Here is a 23,723-nt window from a genome sequence, read left to right on the forward strand (position 1 = left end):
TGTGGGAAGATGTGAGCTCGCCTAGGCCAGCGGGGAGCCCGGGGCCTGGCACCCGGTGGGTGCTCCGTGGGGACGCTGGGGAGGAACGAGCCAACAGCACACAGCGGGCTCCGTTTGCATTTTCATTGGATGAAAGGTGGAAGGGCGGAACCCACAACCAGATTTTGAAGCTGATTCCCGGCGTGTTGATGGGAAGGTCCCAGGCATGACAGAGGCTGAGGCGCCCTGGCCAGGGCGTGCGCCCTGCCCGCCAGACCAGGGCGTCGGAAGCGTCGCCCCCAAGGCTGTGGAAGACACGGACAGGGTGGGGAGACAGGGCCCGGGAGCCCGATCGTGGAAGAAGCCGGTGGTCCAAAGTGCGGGTGGGGTGGGTGGGGGAGGGGAGCTGACGATGTGGCCGCCGGGATGTGGAACGAAACCTGGGAACCAGGGGCCTGCCCTACCCCACTTGGGCTGGAGCATCGCACAGCTGGCGATGCCTTCTGGGGTGGGGGTGGGGGCAGGTTAGAAAGATCCTCTTGGGCTGCTCAGCTCGGCCGTCGAGGACTCCCGGCCCCGCCCAGCTCCTGACCACAACCGCCCAGTTCAGCATTTGGCTAGCGCCCAGATCGGGCACAATCCCTACGCACCGAGGGCGCCGGCTCTCCGGGCCCGCCCGGCCCTTGGGGCGCAGCCGGGGAGGACCCGGGGGCCCAGGCGCAGCCCGAAGGCTGGCAACGGGGACAGGGCGGGGGCGGCCGGCTGGGGGCGGGGCGGGCAGGATCCAGGCGGGCGGGGCGGCGCGGATTGGCCGGGCACCGCCATGTGACCGGCCCCTTATAGGGCGTGGTGCGGGCGGCGGAGTCGGGTGCGGCGGCTGCCGGGCCGGGCGAGGTCCGGTGTGGGTCCGGCAGCTCCGTGGCTGCTCCGCTCCGAGCGCCTGGCGCGCCCCGCGGTCTCCCTGTCGGGGCCGCCGGGCGGGGGATGCGCGCGGCGCCCGGGAGCTATGGTCCGCTTTGGGGACGAGCTGGGTGGCCGCTATGGGGGCACCGGCAGCGGGGAGCGGGCCCGGGGCGGCGGGGCCGGCGGCGCGGGCGGCCCTGGCCCGGGGGGTCTGCAGCCGGGCCAGCGGGTCCTCTACAAGCAGTCGATCGCGCAGCGCGCGCGCACCATGGCGCTGTACAACCCCATCCCGGTCAAGCAGAACTGCTTCACCGTCAACCGCTCGCTCTTCGTCTTCAGCGAGGACAACGTCGTCCGCAAATACGCCAAGCGCATCACCGAGTGGCCATATCCTGCCGGGGACCGGGCCGGGAGGGGGGCCTCCCGGGCGCGCAGGCACGGGGAACGGGCGCGGTGTCCGGCGTCTGCTGCCCGCCGGGTGTGGGAGGGGAGGCTGGGCCGGGGGCCGGGTGGGTCGCATGCGGCGCCCAGTGGCCATTTTTCCGGGGCCAGGAAGAGGGTGCGACCCGGAGACTGCCCGGCGAGGAGGGGGCGGGGCGGGGCTCCGGGGCCCCTCTCCGCGCGCCGCGGGTGCGTGTGTGCGCACGCGCGCGCGCGCGCGTATGGTCGAGGTGGCGGCTGCGGGAGCGGGGCGTACGCTGGGTGGAGCCCCCTGGTCGGCCCGGAGTCGTCCCTTCACTCGCTCGGTCCAGACGCTGAGCGCTCGGCCGCCCCGGAGGGCACCCGAGGGCGAAGCCGGGCCCGTGTAGGTGGGAGCCTGGCGTGGCGGGGCTCGTGCGCGTGCCTGGCTGCAGGTGTGGGCTCGGGTGTGTGAGTGCGCGCGCGCGCGCGCGGGCGGGCAGGACGTGAACCTCGAGCTGCGCGTGCGTGCGTTCAGGGCTATCAGGACATACATGTTCACGTGCCTGTGTAGCTACATGTGGCTGTGTCTTTAGGTGGGAGTGCGCCTGCGCGGGGTCCCTCCTCTGGCCTCGGGCAGGGGGCGCACCACCTCCTCCGCTTGGGGCTCGAGGCTGGGCGGGGCCGGGTGGCGCTGTCCGCGGTGCTGACAGCCACCGGGACGTGCGTACCGGCGGGCTGCCACGACTGCAGATGCCCCCTGGGGTGGCCCCTGGAGAAGAGGGTGGGAGGCAGGGGTGGGCTCCGTCCGGAATGGCCATAGGCCCTCGGAGGCCCCCTGGCGTCTGCTGGGCTGCTGCTGACCGCGGGCCTCCGCACCTCCCCTCCCCCGTGGCGCCTCCCAGCCAGTCCTTAACCCACGCACTCCCTTCGAGTACATGATCCTGGCCACCATCATTGCCAACTGCATCGTGCTGGCCCTGGAGCAGCACCTCCCTGACGGCGACAAGACGCCCATGTCCGAGCGGCTGGTGAGTGTGCTGGCGGCTGCTTGTCTGGACCCAGACCCTCCAGCCTCTGTGGTAGCACGTCCCCCCTTCAGCTTGAACGGCCTGGCCCCTCCCCGAAGGGGCAGGAGGACTGGAGCGGCCAGGTCAGCCCCTGATGGGGGGTGCTGCTCGGCCTGTGCCCCCGGCCACCAGCCACCCCAAAGGGCCATCCACTGCAGCCTTAAGCCTTTGTGAGCTAAGAGCTGAGAACTAAACCTGGTGTGTGTGTGTGTGTGTGTGTGTGTGTGTGGCGGGGGCTGCTCCTAAAGGCATGGGGCCAGGAGTGTCTGGCTCTGAGGGCCCTCAGGAGGGGCGGCTGCAGCAGGGCCCTGGGTCTGTTGGCCTCTCCTTCAGAGCTGTCTCCCTGGCTTGGAGTCGCTTCCCCGGGGGGCCGCTCCAGGCCTTCTTCCAAAACATCCTGCGTGGTGCCCACCAGCTGCCGCCGCGAGCTCCCAGACTCCTGCTGAGGCTCAGGGCCCATGCCGGGGCGGGGTCTGCTCTGGAAGAGCTGGGGCCGCCGGAGGGGTCTGGCTTGCGCGGTGAGCCCCAGGCCAAGGTGAGGCTGTGTGCCCTGGCCCCCAGCTCCCCCAGCCACCTGGGCCCTTGACGTGGGCAGGGGAGGGGTCTGGAGAGGGAGCCACTGAGGCCTCTGCCCTGCATTCAGCAGGTGATTGGCCCTCCCCAAGCCTCTCTCCGAAACGTCAGTGGAGATGAGCGGTCATAACACGGCCTGTGTGGTGTCGGCCTGGGCTCCAGACCTCCCTGCTGCCCCTGCTACAGGCCCGGTGGTGGGAGGGGGTCAGTGAGGCTGCCCTGGGCGCTCACAGGCAGCAGGGCGCTGGGAGAGGCAGAGAAGGGGACAGCCATGGCAGACTGCCAGGGGTGGGAGGCAGGGGGCGCACTGTTGGAGTGGAAGGGACCGCACGGCCCCGCCCCCAGCGGAGTGGGGTGAGTCTGTGCTGAGTCTCACCCGGGCGGGGGGCTGGCTAGGGCCCCCTGCCCGCTCTGGGCCTGGGCTCCTGCTGCTGTGTGCTGGTGCCGAGTGTCCCCCCTGGAGGGCAGGGACGAGGGGGCAGTCAGAGGGGACGGGCGATTCCTGCAGAGTCTCAGAGGCCAGGCCCCAGGTCCCGCCCGCCCCCTCCCTGCCCCCGCTGCTGGTCATACCCCCCGAGGAAGCAAACGTGGCCCGGGGTAGGGCCGGAGTGCAGCGGCCAGGCTCAGGCCTGTCCCTGCCCGGTGGCAGGCAGGCTCGTGAACCAGCAGGGCGTGCACCCAAGTCCAGGCTCCTGCCTCAGCCTGGGAGGGCTGGCTGGCGGTGATGGGCGTGAGCCCACTGCAAGGGGTGGGGGCTGAGCCTGGGCCTGGCCCAAGGCCTGAGGAAGCCTTAGCTGACCCCGGCCCTCTGTGCTGGCCCCCCCGGCTGGACAGACGGCTGGCTCCGAGCTGGGCCTGGAGAGGTGGCAGGGGTGGCTCTCATCTGGCTTGGAGGCTGGTGCTGCCACCTGGGAATTAGCTGGGGCTGGGGGAGCGGGCGGCCTGGATGGTAGGGACCCTCTGTGGCTCCCTGTCTTGGGGTCTCTGCCTCTTGCCCACTCACCACTTTCCTGAGCGGCCTTCAGCAGGACCCTCGCTTGCAGGGCGACCCACCTTTCTCAGTGGCCAGTGCTTAGCCATCGGGTCAAGGGCAGAGCTTGGGAAGAGCTGTGAGGCCAGGGGTCGAGCTGTGAGGCCAGGGGTCGAGCTGGGGCCTGCCCATCTCCCCCAGGCCTGCCCTTCTGTCTGCCCGGAAGCTCTCTGGGAAGAGCTGTGTGCAGGGCCCCATAGCCTCCCTGGGGCGGGAGGGGAGAGGGGGCCGTCCCGCCACACTAGACCAGAGCCCGGGGGCAGAGTCAGATCCTGGCATGAGTCAGCATCGGGGTGGCAGGCAGGGGAAGCTGGGCCGTGATGGACACTCCACGCAGGGAGGCCCGTCAGCTGCGGGCCCCGGGGGCAGGGCTGAGGGCTCGTGGGGTGGGGCCCTCGGGGCCAGGGTCCCCAGGGGAGGAAGGCACAGGCCGCGGTGCTGAGCGGGAGCCGGCAGAGCCGCCTGGGCCCACCTGCCCCCGGAGCCCTGCAGCCCCAGCCCCGCGCCCCGCGGGCAGGGCCACCCCGCCTGCTTGCTCTCGTGCAGCAGAGCTGCCGTGCAGGTGCCCGAGGGCTGTACCCCGTCGTCCCGTGCTGGCCTCCCCGTGCGTCCGTCCCTTGGCCGGCTCCCAGGCGCTCCTTCCCCCAGGCACTCTCTGCCACCCTCCTGGCCGCTGACCACTCGCTCTGCATGCGCCCACCTGGTGTCCTCCCCATCCGGGGTCTGCGGGCTCGTCCCCACCTTGCTCCGCACCGAGGGCCAGGCCCGCCCTGCTGGGCCGAGGGACGTGCCGCCGGGGTGGAGCGAGGGTCGCCGCAGTGCCCGGCTCCACTCCCGTGTCCACCCTGCTCCCTCCGGCCGCAGAGCCTTTCCTGTGGCCAGCTGGCTGACCGGCCGCCTCCCCTGCGCAGGCTCCCTGGGCCCAGCGTGTGTGCTCCCGAGAGCTGCATGTGCCGACCATCTAGAACACGTGTGTCAGTGAACACGCGGGCCCTGGCAGCACTCCCAGCAGCCAGGGCACGGGCCCCGGGAGCCCAGGTCTGGGCCCAGGTGGCCTCAGATAGGCTGTGAGTATCCGGCCCAGGCCCTCGGCCTCTCTGAGCTACAGTTTGTTTTGGGGTGGGGTCAGCGGTAGCTCTCACTGGCCGGCCTTGGAACGGCTGCCCTGGCCGTCGCAGGAAAGGCCCGGGAGTGCGAGTGTTACCCCCCCCCCCACTGCGGGGCCACTGGGGGGCAGCCCAGCCCTACCCGTGGGGCCCGGGGCGTGGAGGGGGCCGTGGAGTGTCGGCGGCCGTGGCGGGGCTGTGGCGACCCGGCACCGTGCTCTCCCCAGGACGACACGGAGCCCTACTTCATCGGCATCTTCTGCTTCGAGGCCGGGATCAAGATCATCGCTCTGGGCTTCGTGCTGCACAAGGGCTCCTACCTGCGCAACGGCTGGAACGTCATGGACTTCGTGGTGGTCCTCACGGGGTAGGTGGCCGGCGGCGGGCCCTGCGGGGGCCGGGGGGCCTTCCTGGCCCCGCCCGAGGCGGCTGCTGTGGCTGCAGGGGCCGCGGGTGGGGAAATCTCAGCTCGCCGCCCGCGTGGGACCCAGAGGTGGCCGTGCTGCAGGCCTCGGCCGGGGGCAGCTCGCAGGGACCTGTCCTCGGGTGAAGCTCGGGGCCGAGTCGCAGGGGCAGCTGCCGGTTCTGTGGCCAGGTCACCCCGGGGGCAGGACCAGGGGGTGGTCTGGGCCCTGGCAGCAGCCTGCCGGTGGGGTGGCCGCTGCGAAGGTCTCCCCGAGCCCTGGGGCTTGGCCACGTGGGGGTGCACGTGGCCCCCGGAAGCTGTGGATCCTGCGGCCTGCCCACCACTTTCCTCTTCACTGAGGCCCTGACGGTGGCCCACGGCAGCCCGGGGTCTGGAAGTCGACCCAGGGGTGGGCTGGGGCGGAGTGCCCTGCCCTTTGGGGCCTCAGTTTCCCCATCTTCCTGATGGGTGCCGCAGTGCCCCCGCCCTGCTTCTTTGCCCAGCAGCTGAGGGCAGGGCTGAGGTCTTGCTTGAGCCCGGGGTCGGGCGGGGGGGTGAGCACTGGGGGAGTTTGCGGCACAACCCTGTCTGCACGGCCCCGGGGGCCCTACCCTGAGCCGGGGCCTCTGGTCTGTTCTCGCCTGGAGACTCCAGGCCAAGGTGTGGCCAAGTGGGCCCCACGAGGCCCCGAGCACAGGCTCGTGTGAGGGGAGATGAGAGGTGCCTCTCTCTGGGTACTCCCGCCTCGCGCTCCCCTGGGTCCCTGGGCCGGTGACAGCCGCCTGTCACCAGCGCTGATGGGACCCCGCTTGCTGTGTGTGTATGTGTGCTGACCTCTGTCCCACTGATGACCCTTGGGGGTGAGGCGGGGGGGTGCCTGGCGGGCAGGCACTGCCAGGCGGCGGGGAGGGTCGGGAGTGTCACTGTTTACGTCTCTCTCCCTCCCTCTGGACGTGAGCCCCTGAGGACCAGAGCAGCATCTTATTTTCCAGGGTGTCCCCGGAGCCTCGCTTGGGGCAGGCTCCCAGGTGGGGTCAGGGGCGTCTGCAAATTCGCGCCTATCGCAGCGATGCCAGGTGGGGCGGGGCCGCTGAGCGTGCCGTGCGCTGTCCGTGGTGCTGAGTGGCTGAGCCACCTGCCTCAAGGGCTGCCCGCACCCGCCCCTTAGCAGGACCCCTGGGTCCTCCACAAGCATGCCCTGACCCCAGGGCCAGGGAGCGTGGGCCCCTCAGGGGGGCCGGGAGAGACCTCCCAAGGGTGCCCCTGGGCTGCCCTCCCTTGCCTGGCGACCACGTTCCCAGGCGTGCTCGCCATCCTGGGAGCCCAGGGATGGGCCCCAGGGGACCCCCAACTCCAGCCCTGCAGACCCCTCCCCCGACCCCTCTCCTCTCCTGCCTCCCGCCTCCGCCTCCCCTCCGTCTTCTGTCCTGTTCTTCAGGCGTGCTTCCCTCCCCCCTCCTCGGGTTCCCTGACGCCCTCCCGGCCGCCCTCCCCTCCCCGGCCTCCCCTCGGGTCTCTGCCTCCCTCCGTCCGCGCTTCTCTCTCTCTCCCCGCGGCCCGTGGCTCTGTCGTGCTGCCCGGTCTCTCGTTCCCGCTGTTTCTCCTCCTGCTTGTCTCCGGCCCGGCCCGGAGGCCCTGGTTCCCTGTCTGCAGGAGGTGGGCTGGGAGCCGGCACCCGCCTCTCTGGCCTGCCCTGGTCCCCCGTGCGCTGGTTTGGGAGGGAGCCTTCCTGGTGGGAAGGGTGGCCTGGGTCCTGCGGGGGTTCGAGCGCTGGCCAGAGTCAGGGGAGGCCCCCCCCCCAGCTCCTTGTGCAGCACACAGGACTCACACACCTGTGTGTGCATGTGGGTGCACGTGTGTCTGCGTGTGAGTGTGCATGTGTGCCTGCATGTGCCCACACATGGGTGTGGGTGCATGTGTGTGGGGGGGCCTGCATTCATGTGTGGGCAAGTGTGTGTGTGAGTGCCTGTGGGGTGGGTGCGTGTGTGTTGGTACGTGCGTGTATGTGCCGGTGGATGCGGGTGTGTGCACACGTGTGTGCGTGTGGGTGCGGGTCAGGTGTGCGAGCCTGCGAAAGGCAGGGAGGGGCCCTGGGTCCTTCCGGAGTGAGCGCTGGCTGGTGGGGAGTCAGGGGAAAGCCCTGGCTCTGGTCCCTCCTGAGCTGGCAGCCCCGTGGGGAGCCATCCAGGGGGCCTGTTCGTTCTTGTTACTTTGTTGTTTTAATTAGGGGTAGCCTAATTGGTGCCCAGAGGCCTGGAGGCCCTGGTGGGTGGGGAGAGGCCCTTGTGGGGGCCACCTGCTGCCTGGCGAAGCCCAGCGCACCCCCACAGCCCAGCTGGTGTCTCCCCTGCTTCTGAGGCCGGTCTGCAGGCTGAGGGGGGGCCCCAGCCTGGCCTCCTCCCCTGCTCGCCTGTGAACGGAGCCTGGGCCTTGGGGTGGGGGCATAGCCTCGTGTCCCGCCTCCCTGGGCGTGCGCTGAGGGCCCGTCCTGCCGGCCGTCCTTTCGTCGGTACTCCATCTGTGTGTCTGTCTGGCTATGTGAGCCACCCCCAACACAGGTCATTTGTTAGCCGCGCCTGTGTTCAGGATTGGTTGAGTGTCTGCCGGCGCCCTGCCCGCCCCGGGCCTGGGGCTCTCGCGCTCCTGTCCAAGCCCCGCCCCCCGCCACCCCCGTTCCTCTCAGGGCACACTCACCCCTTCCCTTCTGTCTCCTGCCGCCCTGCTCCACCCTGTGCTCCGCCTGTGCTCCGCGGCTCCGGCATGCCCTGAGGCCGCCCTGCAGGTGAGAGTGCCAGGCTCCCTCTGTCCCGCAGAAAAGGGGCAAGGAGGGCCAGGCGGGCGGGCCTTGTCCCTGCCAGGACGCAGGTGTGGCGATGGCCCCGGGCAACGAGGGGTGAGGAGACGCCACCGGGCCGAGCGGCCCAGTTTCGGGAGGGGCAGGCGCTCCTCAGAAGGGCGAGGGGGGTGGAGGGTGTGAGCAGGGCGGCCGGCAGGGTGGGTGGGGCCTGGACCCTGGGGTCAGGGGTGGGGGCGGCCGCTCTGCAGTGCAGGGACACTTGCGGCCACGCAGGGCGGGAGGTGGGGGGGCTCCGGCCCCGGTGCTGCCGGCTGGTCCCGGATCCAAGGACTGGCGGGCGACTACAGAGTCCTGGGGGTGAGGGCGTGGGGTCCAGACCCCCGGAGTCCAGGCCCAGCTCTGCACGGCGGCGGGGACAGGGTCGGGGTGAGTGCAGGGTGTGCCCTGGGAGACAGAAGGGACGGTGCACCCACCTCCCCAGCCCACCCGAGCTGACCCCCTGGCGTGTCCTTCAGGCACCAGCGCCGCCGCCCCCCTCCTCACCCCTAACCCTACCCCCCCAGTTCCCTCAGAAGCCCCCGCCTCACCCTTTGGTCCTGAGGGGCTGACTCCAGCCGGGCCAGGGCCAGGGTCCCCTCAGGCTCTGGGGGCGTCTTCGTGCCGGGAGAGAGCCCCAGAACCCCGGAGTCCGGAGCAGCCCAACCCCGTCCCGGCCCCAGCCTGGGGCTCCCCTTCCCAGTCCTTGGGGACGGCAGGGAGACGTGTCCCAGCTCAGGCGGGGGGCCCCCCCGGGACGTTTCCGACCGCACTCCTTGCTTTACTCCAAATTACACCGGAGCCTCTTTCCAGGACGTGGAATTAGAGCTGAGAGGCCTGGGCCTCCTGGGGTGGGCGGGCTCTGTGGCGCTCAGCGGGGCCGGTCGGGCTGACAGGCCGTGGGCGGGGGCACCGGCCGGACTGGGCGGAGGGGGGGGCCAGGGAGCTCGCACCCGAGTGTGGGGTGACCCTGTCTGTGTCCACGGGACACGACAGCCTGTCTCAGGGACCAGAGACTGGCGGGCTGACACTCGGCCGCTGGAGCCACCGCGAGTCCGCCCTTCCCGCGTCCCGTGACCGTGGTCCTGCCGGGGGCCTCCCTGCCCCGTCAGGTGGGGGTTCCTTGGTTGGACCCCCTTCTCTCTTGCCCCCGCCTGAGGCTGGAAGCAGCCCCCCCAACGTGTGGCTGAGGCCAGGGGGCGGGGGCCAAGCTCGAACGAGGGCCCCGGAGCAGAAGAGGGAGGCTGTCGGGCCTCGTTGCTGGGGGTCTGAGTGAGGTCGGGGTCCCTGCAGGTGGTGTCCACAGGGCGTCATTGGTGGTCCTGGAGGGCTGGCGGGCGGTCGAGAACCCCACCCTAGGGTGGGCAGGGGTTTGGCTGGGCGGAGCCACCCTGTGCCTAACCCCCAGGAGCCTCCCTGGGACCTGTCCCAGCGGCCCTGGGGTCGGGCCTGCCTGACGCTGCGTAATGGAAGCCCAGGGGAGGTGGGCAGGGTGGAAACAGCCGGCCGGGGGGACGACCCGCTCTCTCGCCCTCGCCCTGTGTCTCCTCTGTCTCAGCATCGCTGACACTCTCCTGCCACCTGGGCACTGGCTGCAGCCCCCACCACCCCGGAAGGCTGGGTGCGCCTGGGCAGGAGGGACCCAAACTGCTGGGCTCAGGCCTGAGCCTCTGGCCCAGGGGCCACCCCAAGGTGGGCTGGGTCCGCTCCCGGGCTGCAGGGTCCCATGTGGGCAAGGAGATGTGTGGGCAGTTGCCGGGCAGAGTGGCAGCCGGTGTGCAGGTGCTCGGGTGCAGCCACCTGACCCAGCAGCCCCTGGGGAGCGTTGGCCCGGCTCCCCGAGTCCTGCCCACATCACAGGCCCCCCGGGACGGGACACCTGGCGGGGAGGGGGGAGGGAAGTTTCACCTGGACCCCAAGGACCTCCTGTCGTCTTCAGGGCCTGGGCTGCTTGTCCCCGAGGCAGGGTGGTCCCCGGGGCCCGGTGGGGGCCAGGCGATCTGCTCTTCACTGTTGGTCTGGGTGCCTGGGGCCTGTTCTCACTCGCAGCTGAGGCCTCTGGCGCCCCAGGGCCCACAGGTACTGCCCGTTGGTCTCGGGGACAGTCCTGGCAGCTGACCTCCGAGCTGGAGGGCGTTTGGTCAGACCCCTGTGGCCACTTTGATTCCCAGTGAGCCTCGGAGCCAGGTTTGGGGCATCTCCGCCTGGCCCGCCCCGTTCCGTGGGGGGCGGTGGGGTGGGGTTGGGTGGTGGCCGGGGCAGCCACCTGCCCCTGGGCCGCCCTCACTCCTGGGCCATCGTCTGGGGGTGCGTTGGGGGGCGCTGTGGAGTTCCCCGCCCCTCTCCTTCTTGGGTCTGTAGCGGTGGGCGGGGGGAATGGCAGATGGCCTCTAAACTAGTTGCCGACTTGTGAGAAGGAGCCTGTAGGGAGCGATGCGCTTTTCCACTGGCTTTGATGCAACCGCTGGGGGCGGCAGCGGGTCCTTCAGGTCCGGAGGGCCCCCGCAGAGGGGCTGGGCCTCTGGCTCAGGCTGGGTGCTGTCTCCCAGGGCCCACAGCGTGCAGGCCTGGCACCCTCCCCCTGGGTCCCGTGGTCGGTGCACTTGCCAAGGTCACAGGAAGCCAAGTCCGTGCCTTGGGGAGGGGGGCAAGACCCTGCGCCCAGGGCTGCGGACACCCCTGCAGCTCCAGGGCGGGGCCCCTGGGCTTGGGGCTGGTTTTGCTGCTGAGCTCTAGGCTCTGCCCTCAACCCCCCACCCCCAGGAAGAATGGTTGTCCGTGTCTTCTGGTTGGCCTGTGGGGGCAGCAGGGGCAAGGACGGAGCCTCCCCTCCAGCTCTGCACCCCCCCCCCCGCCGCCCCCGGGTGTGCTGTCCCTCAGCCCCCGCCCCTCCCCTGAACCTCCCTGGGGAGCTGGTCTAGAGCGCCCCCTGCAGGGCCCTCTGCCTGGGGAGCCAGGGCCCATAGGGCCCTGCCCTGTCTGCGCGGCCCTGGCTCCACCACCCTGTTGCCCCTGCGCCCCCGCCCCCGCCCCGCCCCGCCGGGCTGGCCCCTCCTCACCCCTCCTCACCCCAGGGGCCCTCCCTGCTCTGGCCAGCTCCCCAGCGCCCCACTTCTTTTCGGTGACCTTGTTTCCTGGAAGACCATGCAGCCACCCCCTCCTGCTGCCAGGACAGAAGGCCCAGGCAGGCGGCTCACACCGCAGGCGCGCTGGCTTGGGTCTGGGGGCGGGCAGTCCAAGGTCGCGGTGTCCGCACTGTGGCATCACAGCTCTGGGCATGTCCCTTCCTCGGGGACACCAGCCCTGCCAGGTTGGGGTCCACCCTAGGACCTGCCTCGGGGCCCGTCTCTGAGTGTAGTCCCACCCGGGGCTGGCGCCGGGGCTGCGGCTGCAGGACGAGCCTCTCCCTCAGACCTGTCGGCGCTGCGCCTGGTCCCCGGGCAGCAGTCGGAGCTCCCCACGCCTGTGCGGCCCCGAGTCCACCCCCCCGAGTCCACCCCTGGGGCTCCGGTGGCGATGGGACGAACCCCAGGCCCCGCCTGTCCGTGCGGCTGGCGTGTTGTGGGCCCCTGCTAACTAACCCAGCACCTTCCTCCCCCTGGTGCCCTTGTCCTGACCCTGGGTCCTTCGTCTCCCCTCCCGGGGCCTGGCCTCAGGGTCTGAGGAAGCCACAGCAGCACCAGCAGATGAGCTCTCAGGGTGGGCTGAGCCAGGGCTCCCCGCCCCCGGGGGGGCCCTCCCTGCCTGGATCAGCCCATGCGCGGGGTCCCCTGGGCGTGGTGCAGTCCCCGGTCTGCGGGGGAGTCCCCGGGGGCCTGCAGCGTCTCTTCCCGCTCCGCCTGCCGTCCGGGGACCTCGTCCTGGGAACGCGGCGTGGGGGCTGGTGGCCTCCGTGACGGGCTTCCCTCCTTCGTGTCACCGATGGGCACTGGGTGCAGTGGTTCCACGGGGGTGGGGGCTGAGGCCCAGGGGTCCCCGCAGGGCCAGGGCTGCAGGTGCAGCCGGCGGGGCGGCCCCGCTGCTCCCAGCTGCCCTCTGGCCCTGGCCCGGACTGAGTGGGGGGGCTGGGCCCTGCACCGTCCGCAGGGAGGGCGTCCCCCCTGTGCTGGGTGGGAGGAGGTACAGGGGCTGCGGTCCTTAGGTCTCCCCCAGAGCTGCAGTCAGTCACGGGGGGAGCGGCGGGGCCGGCTCTGCATGGGCGAGTGGGTAAATACAAGTGGAAGCTGGCTCCGACTTCTCTAAGTCCTCGGCTGAGGGCATTTTTTCCCGTTGCTTCAGAGACAGACGAAGGGAGAGGGAAAGGACGATTGGGTGCCTCCCTCTCGCGTCCAGACCCGGGATCGAACCCTCGGCCTGTGGGCTATCGGGAAGGTGCTCCCACCACTGGGCCCGTCTGGGCGGGGCCCAGCTGCTGTTCTAGTCCCGTAACCCCGCGGCCCCCGGAGCCACTGTCGCTGTGAGCACCGGCTCTGAGAAGGTGAAGACCTGTCGCGAGCTGATGGTCCACTCGTGAGATGCAGGAAGTGCCGCCCGCCCCCCGCGACCGGCCCCTCCCCCGGCGACCGGCCCCCCCCCCCCCAGCCGCTCTCCCCCAGCGGCTCTCCCCCGGCGCCTCCTGCAGCCCCTCCCCCGCCCCCAAGCAGGGCCCCTTCTGCGAGTCGAGTCTGTGATCCTGTCGTTCCCAGGACATTGTGGGGATCGGGTCGCACCTTTGGGGGCCGCCTCTCCCACTGCACCCAGTGTGGGAGGGAGGGAGGCGGAGTTCCTCAGTTACGGGTGTCTCTGCTGCTGAGCCGTGGTGTGCTGCGTCCGGCCACCGGCTGTTCGACCGTCCCCTGCTCAGGGGCGTCCGGGGGCTCCCAGGTCTTGAAGCGTCACGAACAAAGCCGCCCCCTCGCCGGCGTGCAGGGCGGTGGTGCGAGGGGGCTTCCGTCCCCCGAGGGACGCTGCCGGGCCCAGTGGCGGCTGCTTGTCTGCTGGTGTCGGGGCGGCCGCGGCCCGTCCCTCGTCTGGCCTTCCCGCCTGCTGTGCGTGTGCGAGCCGCACCTCCGGGTGCTCGCCGGGACCGGGACCGGCCCCGGGCGCTGTCCCCGCGCTCGTTCCCGGCCTCCTGTGAGAGCAGTGGACTTCGTGTGGCCGCTGTGCCTGCCCCCCACTCTCGGGAGGTCAGACAGCCTGGGTGGGCGGCTCCGTTGCCATCTGTCTGTCCGTCCTGTGAAATGTTTCCGCACAAACTCCGCTCGGGTCCGACTGGCCTCTTCGTTCTGTTTTCGAGTCCCCAGCGTCACGGTCAGGATCTTCCCCGGTGTCTGGCTCCCGACTGCGATCTGTCTCGCTGCGGGTTCCTGGCGGCCATCACTTGGGGACTCGCTCAGCGTCCTGAATGGGGAGGGTTCGGTCTCCTGTCAGCTCTGGGGAGTTTTCAGCCTCTCGGCCCTGGTCGGACCGCGCCCTCCCGGGCTCTGATCCGCTAGCTCTGTCCCTGCCGGCCCTGGGGGCCCGCCCCCTCCCTCCAGCCTCTCCCCCGGCCTTGTGTTCCCTGCGGCCACTGGGCTGCTTCCCCGCTTCCCTCGGCTGCTGGGGGCCTCGGCCCCTCAGCCCTCCCCTCGGCTGCCACCACACGCGTCCTGGTGTGCGTCTCCGAGGTGGGCTCTGCCTGTCCCAGCACGGGGGCGGCTGCTGGTGGAAGAACAGGGGGTTCTGACCCCTCTGACACCTCAGGGTGGGGTGGCTGCCGCGAGGGTCATCTGCTCTTGGGTGTCCACGGCGTTCTGAGTGGGTTTTGGTTGGAACCTGGACATTTTCACTTTATTTTCTGAGACTCTGTTTGTTATCTAAGCCTTTTTTAGCTGAGTGTCTGGTCCTGACCCTTGAGGGGACCAGGGCTCTGGGCCTTGCCCTGCGTGGGGGGAGGGGCTGCGACACGGCCGTGTGCCGGGGTCACTGCTCGGGCACCGGGCTGTGACCTGAGCCTGGCCCCGGGCCTCTGCGCCAGTGCTGACCTCGGCCCGCGGAGCCCCGGGAGGCGGCAGAGTCTGCGGGGTTCTGTTTGCGTGACATGTGCAAGCCGCCCTGTGCCAGGCGTGTGCTCGGGCAGAGGCGCCCACGCAGGCCCGGCTGGCCCGTCTCTGGCCCGGGGTCTCCGGCCAGCTCTGGTGCAGGGGGGCCTGCCGGGCCCTGGGCCTGCGCTCCTGCCCAGCCCAGTGGGGGCGGGGAGGCTGAGGCCGACAGGCTGTCTCCATGGCAACGCCAGCAGCCTCCCGGGCTAGAAGCAGCACCTGGAAAGCCGGTGACAAAGCAGTTCCTGGTGCTGCCCCTCAGCTCCCATCCTCTGGGCAGGGCCGGGGGCCGGCAGCCCTGCTGCAGCCCTGGCCTGGAGGCCCCTCAGCCGTGCGGGGTGAGCCGGGCTGGGCGTGCGCTGCGGAGGCCTCCTCTGGGCGGGGCGGGGCGGGGCGGGGCAGAGAGTGTGGAGCAGGTGTCCTGGGCAGCTGGAGGCCCGTGGCCGCCCTGTCAGCTGTCTGCTCCCTGTGGGACGCACGGAGCCAGAGACTCGAGAGCCGCTGGGTGGGCGCGGGGAGGGCAGAGGGTGCCCCCACCCGGCACAGGACAGGGTGACAAGTGCCTTCTCCCCGGGGACCACTGTGAGGCCGCAGTGAGCTGGGCGGGCGCCCAGCGGGTGGGGCCCTCTCAGGCGGCCGTCGCTGGCCTCAGCCGGGGTCCCGGCAGCCCCCCAGTAGTTCCAGAGCACGTGAAGGTGGGCTGGGGGTGCGGGCCCGGGTGGTCTGTGCTGCCCCCCAGGCTCTGCATGGACCCCTTGAGGGGTGGTGTGGGAGGGAAGGGTCCTTTCCCCCAAGCGGCAGCAAGCAGGAGGAGGAGGGGCAGGGGCAGGCGGTGACCGCCAGGTGTGTGGGGTCGGGGTTAGGGTCGACGGGGGCAGCCAGGGGCTCCTCTGGTCTCGCCGCTTCCTCACAGACAAATGGCAGCCACTGGTCCCTGGTCCCCTCTGGCATTTTCAGAAACGCGTGGCCCGTGGGGGCGTGTGGCCGGGCTGGGAAGGCTGGGGGTGACCCAGGGGCTCCTGCATCAACGGCTGTTGACATGTGGGACCCCGAGTCTGGGGGCTGCGGGTGAGATCCGGGGTTGGGGTTCGGGGAGCCGGGTGGCGGCTGCAAGTGTGTGGGGGCGTGCCCTCACTGTGGGTGCCGCTGCGAGTGGGGCCGCCGGCCTGGCCGCCGCGTGTCTGCGTGTCTGTGTGTGCTCGTGGCCTGCGGCTCCTGGTCCTGCCCACACGTGGGCCCCGCGGCGGGCCCGTGGTGCTGTGTGTCTGAGCAGGCGTCCCCGAGTCCATGTGTGGAGGGGGGCGCTGGGCTGCTGGGCCTGGGTGCACAGCCCGCGCCATCCCGACATGCGTGCTCCGGGCTGCGTGTGTTATGTAGCTGTAACCATAACTCACATAAAATGCTGCGTCTCACCTTCTCCCTCTTGTATAGCAGCGTGTTGGGGTGGAGCCCACAGGCTGTTCCTCTCCGTGTGCAGCTCGGGGGGCTCCCAGCATGTTCGCAGAGCGGCCCGGCCGGCACCTCCTCCCGTTCCCTGCAGAGCCGGTCCACTGTCCTCCGAGGCTGTGCGCAGTCCTGACCCTCGCCCCAGGCCCCCGGGCCCCAGCCATGACCGCCCCACTCCCCGAGTCCATGGGAGTGTCCGCCCGGACGCTCCCCATGCACGCGTGTCCCAGCACGGGGCCCTGCGTGTCTGGCTCTCCACCCGCCGTGGGGCTCTAGAGGCTCCTCCAGGCTGTGCACGAGTCAGCTCACACCTGTCTGTCCGCATCGCGTCTCGGACCCCGGTTCAGTGTCTTCTTGTCGTTTGCAGCGGCCACCCGGGCCCGTGGCCATGGCACTGTGCTGTTGCCGACCCCGAGAGGGCTGCGTGGGGTTATTCTTCGTCCCAACTGCGGCCTCCTAATCCTGCCTGACTCGATGGGCCAGGTGTCTGGAGTGGGGGTGGGCCGGCTGGGGGCGCTGCCCGGATTCGGGCCGCACAGGGCAGCCCAGGCAGGGCAGGGGCTGCGGCCGAGCCCAGGACGGGGGGCGTGGTCTTCGGGAGTCGACGCTCCTTTCCCACTTCCTGTTCACGTTCCGTTCCGTCAGCCGGGGCTCTGGAGACGAGCCTGGAGGAGAACCGTGGTAGCAGTTCTTATCTCATCACCTGGCTTTAAAGGGGGCCCCTCCTGATCGGTGCAGGTCTGCTGGCACTGCGAGAGTGGACTGAAAAGATCATGCAGAAAAGATCTTGCTTCCTAAAAAAGTCAACATTCCATTTGTTAAAGTTCCCAATCTAAGGACAGGGCTCTTTAAAAACCCTTAGTTCTGCCCGTGACCACAGGGCTGGACCTTGAAGGCGTCGTGCAGAGTGAGTGATGCAAGTCAGAGGAGGACAAACACTGGACCTGGAACCCACCCTCAGACGCTCAGACACGCCCACGCACGGAGAGGCGGACGAGCGGCGACGAGGGGGTGTCGGGGCAGGGACTGCGGGAAGGTGCCGCCAGGTGCGCGCACACCTGTGGGTGCTGGGGACGCGAGGGGGGGCTGCCCCCGGCGGCAGGCAGAGAGGAAGGTGCAGAGTGTCCCGCTGCTGGGAGGCACTGCCCCGCCCCCCCCCCCCCGCCCCACTCTGTGTCGTGTTGGGGGAGACGTGGGCTGGACCACGGCGTAGCCCTGCCACAGCGGGCGGATGAGCGGGCGGGTGAGCACCCTGAACTTACACAGTGAGGTATCGCGATTATTTCTCAACAAAGTGGAGACATTTTAGGTTCAGCTTACAAAAGTTATGTGTATGCATCTGGCAATTTTTAAAAAGGATTTTATTTATTTATTTTTAGAGAGGTAAGGGAGGGAGAAAGAGAGAGAGACACACACACATCAATGTGCAGTCGCTAGGGGCCGTGGCCTGCAATCCAGGCATGTGCTCTGACTGGGAATTGAACCTGCGATGCTTTGGTTCGAAGCCCGCTCTAAATCCACTGAGCTACACCAGCCAGGGCCATTCGGAGATTTTTAACAGTGATTTTGAAGGAGACTCTAATAGTACTGCATCCCATTTCATAAACGTAATTGTGTCAAACGTTTACAATTCATCTGTAAATCCACTGTAACCGGACCTTCCCATGAAGTGTGAATGTGGTGTGCCCAGTGCATGAGTGTGAATTCAGGGGACCTCACAGCCGCTTAACAGTTCTGGTGTTTTCCACCAACTGGTAAAATTTCCAACCCGGAACCCCAAGTCTAAGCCGCTGTTCCCGTCACGTGTGGACGGTCGGAATCGCTCAGGCCCGCTGCTGCTGGTGGGTCCGGCGGACTCTCCCCACCGGCAGCCCCGCACACATGCAGGAAGAGCGGTCCACGTGAACTCTCCCACGTTTCACCCCAGGCTTCCTGGGGGCTGAGTGCGAGGTGCACAGGCGATCGCCGCGGGGCCCCTGCCGGGGCCCAGATGCCGCCCGGACCAGGTCTCTGGGTTTGCCAGCGGGTGTCTAGACGCCTGGGGGACCGGAAGCCGGACGGGAGGGGGAGTGACCAGTGACGTTGGTTAATTCCATGACCTGAGCTTCAGACGAACACTTCTGTGTTATGTCATCTGCCGGTTGCCCTGTGTGCCCGCCACCCAAGGTCAGGTCCCCTTCCCCCTCTTCATCCTCCCCCACCCCTCCCCTCTGGTGACCACCATGCTGTTGACTGTGCGTGTGAGTTGGTCTGTCTGCTGCTGCTTTCTGTGTGACGCCCCACATGTGCGTGAAACCACAGTCCTTGTCCTTTCTGCCTGACTTAAATTTAGCACCGTCCTCTCAAGACCCACCCGTGTTGTCGCAAATGGCAGTCTTTCCTCTTTTCTTATGGCTGAGTGGTATCCGTAGCATATATGTACCATTTCTTCTTTAAAAAAAAAAGATTTTATTTATTTTTAGAGAGGGGGGAGGGAGAGAGGAAGAGAAAGAGAGGGAGAGAAACAGGATGTGCAAGAGAAACACGCCCCTAACCCAGCCCACAGCCCAGGCAAGGTGCCCTGACTGGGGATTGAACCGGTGACCCTTTGGTTTGGAGGCCGGTGCTCAATCCACTGAGCCACACCAGCCAGGGCTGTACCACTTCTTCTTTAGCCAGTCGTCCATCCAAGGACCCAAGGATAAAAATCAGATGATCATATCGATAGAGCAGAGACAGCATTTGACAAGATACAATATCTACTTATGATGGAAAAACTCAGTAAGATGGGCATCGAGGGAAGGTACCCCAACATAACGAAGACACAGGACAGGCCCTCAGCTAACAGACTCAGCAGTGAAAACTGAAAGCTTTTTCTCTAGAATCAGGAACAAGTCCAGGCCGTCCATGCTGGTGAGCATGGACTCCTCCTCCTCAACATGGTGCGGAAGCCCTGGCCAGAGCAGTGGGGTGCGAGAGAGAAATTCACGGCACCCACACTGGGAGTGAAAGAGAAAACCCTTAAAGACTCCAGTAAAAGACCACTAGAAACACTGAACAAATACGATAAAATAGCAAAATACAAAATCAGCACACAGAAGTCTGTTGCATTCTTACACGCTAACAATGAAATATCAGAAAAGTAAACGAGGAAACAGTTGCATTTGCAATTGCAACACGGAGAATAACACACTCAGAATAAACCTAACAAAGTGGAGGACCTGCACCTAAGGACAGTGAGTTTCAAATCGGGAAATGCAAATCCTCCAATTTTGTTCTTTTTCGAGATTGCTTTTGGCTTATAGGGCCCTTGAGATTCCATGTGAATTTTAGGATGAGTTTTTCTATTTCTGAAAAAGACGTCTGGAAACTTGATAGGGATTGCGCTGAACCTGAGGTCGCTTTGGGGAGTGTCAACATCTTACCGACACTAAGTTTCCTAATTCACGAGTGAGTGTCCTTCTGGCAGTGTTTGTGGTTCTCAGTGCACCAGTCCTTCGCCTCCTTGGTTAGTTTTACTCCTAAGTATTTTATTCTTTTTCATGCTATTATAAATGGTTTAAAAATTTTTTTGATTGTTCATGGCAGGTGCATAGAAATACAGCTTGTTTCTGTGCTGACTTTATATCCTGAAACGTTGAATTCACTAGTTACGGTAATTTTTGGTGGATATTCTACAGATTTAGGGTTTTCCACATACAAGATATGTTGAGGTTTTTGCAGAAACTGCACTGAATGTGTAGATTAGTTGGGGCGAAGGGACATCCAGTGAGGTCACACTTGAGTGGCACTTGTAGTGAACTTTAAACTTGAGAACTCGAGTCTGTAATTCTGGAAATTTCTCACTCGTCCCTTCAGACGTTGCTTCTTTGGGATTCGTTCCTGGAACTCACGTTTGGTGTGTGATCACCTACCTTCTGTCTCACTGTTTTTCTGTCTTCCTGACTCTGTGGGTGAAGTCTGAGTTCCGTTTTCTAAACCGTTAATACTGTCAAACCACGTCACAGCCTAGAGTATGGTGGCTCATTATTATTATTGATATTTCAGTAACTATTTGTTTGCTGCCAGGACTTCCAGTTTCTGCCTGTTTTGTTTCACAGTTTCCTGATTTCGACTGAGCAAAGTTCGTTTTCCAAGGGTCGATCCCAGTAGCTGAGTGCCTCTCGGCACGGACCCTCTCATGCCCGGTGGGATGTCGTTTGGAATGGATTCTCCTGTTGCCCTTCTTTTTTCCCTCCTGAGGGTTTTGATCTTATTTTGACCCCAGCCCCCCCCCCCCTCAAATGTCATTCCTCACTGCAGTGTAGTTAGGGCCACAAATCGGTCTTCACCAAGATTCCCAGGAGCGTTTCAGTGGCGCCGCCCACAGGATTGCTGGAGATCTGCTGTGGGCCGCAAGGGGGGAGGGAATCTGGTCGAAGCCTTGGTTTTGGCCTCGGTAGCAGCTGACGCGTCACTGCGGGGGGCGGGTGGGGGGGGGGACGCTGGGAAGGAGCGAGACTGCCAGTCAGAGGCTCTTCGGTCGCCACGGTGTGACTGCGTGGCGACTGAAAGATATTAAAGATATTTTATTTTATTTATTTGTAGAGAGCTGGGAAGGGAGGGAGGAAGAAGAAGAGAAACATCGATGTGTGGTTGCCTCTCGTGCGCCCCCTACTGGGGACCTGGCCCACAACCCAGGCATGTGCCCTGACTGGGAATCTAGCCCTTGACCCTTTGGCTCGCAGGCTGGTGCTCAATCCACTGAGCCACGCCAGCCAGCTAGAAACAGGGACATCTTTAATACTTGCGTTAAAGTTTGGAACGGAGTTCTTTAGGTGTGTAATGTTATAGGCTTTTGGTTAATAACCAGGTGGAAATGTTTGGAATGCAGCTGGATACCTGAGCCCAGAATTCCAGATTTGAGCTAAATGTGTCGGCTGGGGGTAATAAGCACACTGTGGTATTCAGAGCTCGGGGGGTTCCATGTGGAGTGAGCCCTGGGGTCCGCTTTTCGAGTCTGGCAGAGGAGGTGACGCTGGCAAGACCCAGAAGTGGCTCCCGGGAGCTAAGAGAAGACGAGAGAAGACTGAAGGGCGAGAGAGGAAGGGAAACCGTGTAGTAACAGGACCCGAGTGTGGGAACGGGGAGGGAGAAGGCCCCTCTCGGCGTCTTCAGGGGATGTGGGATGGGGGCTGGGGTGGACACAGCTGAAGCAACCGAGGACAGGTGGAGCAGGGGCTCAGGGGACACCGTCAGAGCGCCTGGGGGAGGGGCGCAGAGGGGTGTGCTGCAGCCGAGGCGGGGGTGGGGTCTGACCTTTCGGCTTCAGGCTGGAGCCTGTTTTCACTGGAACGGAGCTGATTGGGGTGGTTTTCCTGAGTCCACCTTCTGGCCCTGATGCCCATGGGAACCTGTGGCCCAGTGAGGAGGGGCCATCTGTCCAGGACCCTCAAGCTCCATCTTACTCCCGCCCGCTCCTCACCACCACCTCCTGGGGGGCAGCTGGGCTGCAGGGGGGTCGCTCTGGGGGCGCGCTGCAGGCCTGGACGCCGCCGGAGGGCAGATCCGAGGCCCCCCCAGGTGCCAGGCAGGAAGCAAGGGCCGCCCAGTGCTGGCTGTGCTGGTACAGCCGCGGGACACTACGGGGGCAAGAAGAGCCTCACCCCGGGCCAGCGCTGTGCTCCCCGACAGTGGGGAACACAGGCAGGAGGGTGGTGGGAGGGGGTGCTGCCTTCTCACCCCCCCCCCCCCACCGTTTGCTTCTGCCAGGATCCTGGCCACGGCCGGCACCGACTTCGACCTGCGGACGCTGCGGGCCGTGCGGGTGCTGAGGCCCCTCAAGCTGGTGTCTGGGATTCCGAGTGAGTCTGGGGGAACCCGGAGGCTCCAGCCCACTCCCCCCCACCCACGGCCACGGCCACGGCCGGACCAGGGGCCTGTGAGCTCGTGAGCCCGCTGCTCTCCACCCCAGGGTGCCGGGCGGAGCCGGAGCAGCGGGCTTCTGGGGGGGTGTCCTCCACACGGCGGGCGGCCGAGGGGGACTCGGTTTCCCCAGATGGGCGCCGGGCCGTGTCCTCGGTGGTCCCCGCCCAGATGGTCCCAGCATCCCTGCCCTTCCCTCCGGCATTCCCCGCTCTTCCTTCCCACAATTCCCTGCGCTCCCCTTCCAGAATCTTCCACAGCCCCCCCCCCCCCCCTCCGCCCCGGGCTTCCTCCTCTGCTCCCCTGCACCCCGCTCTTTCCCCCGGCTTTGCGACACGGCTCAGCCCCCCCCCCCCCCCCCCAGACCCCTAGGCTTTGTCCCCGCCCCAGCGATGCGCAGCTCCGCCCTCCTTCCCCGAGGACTCCCGGGCCCTGCTCGGTCCTCTCTCGGAGGGCTCCAGGCTCCAGGCTCCTTCCCTGCTTCTCACCGGTCCTCGCTGCTGGGCGCGGAGCCCCAGACTCCCGGCCCCGCCCCCAACGCCGGGCCCCGCCCTCACGACTCCCCGCCCCGCCCCCAGGGCTTCCGGGCCCCGCCCCACTGCGCTCCGCCCCGCCCTCGCCCCGCCCTCTGACTCCCGCTCTCGCCCGCTCCGGCCCAGGTCTGCAGGTGGTGCTCAAGTCCATCATGAAGGCCATGGTTCCGCTGCTGCAGATCGGGCTGCTGCTCTTCTTCGCCATCCTCATGTTCGCCATCATCGGCCTCGAGTTCTACATGGGCAAATTCCACAAGGCCTGCTTCCCCAACAGCACAGGTGAGGCCCACCCCTGTCTGTCCAGGAGACGTGCCTGTTCTAGCAGCCGGGGCCTCCAGGTGCCCGGCCGGGGACGTGCGCGGAACCGGCCTGCTGAATGCAGACGCGTGAAGAGGACAAGTGCAGGCTGTAGTGACTGTGGGAAGGGAGCCGAGAGGGTACCAGAGGTGCAGTGGCCTTGGGGGCCCGCTTCACGAGTGCTGGCCGGGAGGCCCGAGGGGACAGTGGGCAGGTGTCCGTGCAGTGAGGGAGAGCTGCGTGGCCGCCTGGCCAGGGCTCCCGCCGCAAGGCTGAGCGTCCTGGTGGCTGTGGCCGGACCCCCAGGGCTCCGGGGGCGGGCTGTGGGAGGCGAGGCCTGTGGGGCCCATGGGTTTGCGGGGGGCGAGGACACGGGGCTGAGGGGGTGACAGGCAGGGACAAGGGACGGCACCAGCTGTGGCTGGAGCTGCGCACGTGTTCAAGGACGCACGTGGCCGTCCTGGTGGTGGAGAAGAGCTTTTCCTGAGGCTTCGGGTCCTAACAGTCTCTGACCAAACTGCAAATACACGGGGTTCTCTCAGCACTCCCCATGCTTCCTGCAAACATCATTCTTGTTTTAAAGATTTTATCTATTTACTTTTAGAGAGGGAAGGGAGGGAGGGAGAGAGAGAGAGAGAAACATCCATGTGCGGTTGCTGGGGGTCATGGCCCGCAACCCAGGCATGTGCCCTGACTGGGAATCGAACCTGCGACACTTTGGTTCGCAGCCGCGCTCCATCCACTGAGCTACGCCAGCCAGGGCTGGCAAACGTCATTCTTTGTTGGGAGTGTTGAGGGCTTTCCCTTCAAAGCCACGGACAAGACGAAGGTACCTGCAGTCGGTCACTTCTGGTCACGTGGCTCTGACCGCCACGGCTGGGAGACCGGGAAGTGGTGGCCAGTCCGTCCGGGATCTGAGAGCAGGAAAGAGAAGCCACTGCTCCGGAGAACACGGGGAGCTGCAGGCAGTGACTCCCCCGGCCTCCCCGCGAGCGTTTACTAAGATATTTGGAGGAAGGAGGATAAGCCCGTGTGCCCAGCTTTGCCTCCAACCCTGGGAGTGTCGGTTTCCTCCCGGAACCACCCAGAAGTTCTCCCGTGTCGGTGGGCGGGGCTTCTGGGTGCTAACAAACCCAGTTTCGTGCCTCCCACTGGGGCTCTGGGAGTGGAGGGGCCTGGCACGTGCCGCTGGCATCTCGCCGCAGA

At 66.8% G+C, this 23,723-nt stretch overlaps 1 protein-coding gene across 15 annotated transcripts in view; it reads left to right on the forward strand.

Annotated features, from left to right (window-relative positions):
• Window positions 1-825: 825 nt before the first annotated feature.
• Window positions 826-23,723, forward strand: part of CACNA1B (calcium voltage-gated channel subunit alpha1 B) — a 125,686-nt gene continuing 102,788 nt past the window's right edge. For 7 of the 15 annotated variants that reach the window (XM_036022522.1, XM_036022525.1, XM_036022526.1 and 4 more), the window contains exons 1-5: window positions 827-1,269; window positions 2,207-2,312; window positions 5,288-5,427; window positions 21,535-21,626; window positions 22,347-22,499. In XM_036022522.1, the coding sequence (XP_035878415.1) occupies window positions 986-1,269; window positions 2,207-2,312; window positions 5,288-5,427; window positions 21,535-21,626; window positions 22,347-22,499 (775 nt within the window). In that variant the 5' untranslated portion in view covers window positions 827-985. Of the gene's footprint in view, window positions 1,270-2,206; window positions 2,313-5,287; window positions 5,428-21,534; window positions 21,627-22,346; window positions 22,500-23,723 lie in introns of all 15 variants that reach the window. The other 8 variants (XM_036022534.1, XM_036022536.1, XM_036022535.1 and 5 more) reach the window with 3 other exon arrangements.

The sequence above is a fragment of the Phyllostomus discolor genome, chromosome 3 (assembly GCF_004126475.2).
Source record: "Phyllostomus discolor isolate MPI-MPIP mPhyDis1 chromosome 3, mPhyDis1.pri.v3, whole genome shotgun sequence".
Classification (NCBI taxonomy): domain Eukaryota; kingdom Metazoa; phylum Chordata; class Mammalia; order Chiroptera; family Phyllostomidae; genus Phyllostomus; species Phyllostomus discolor.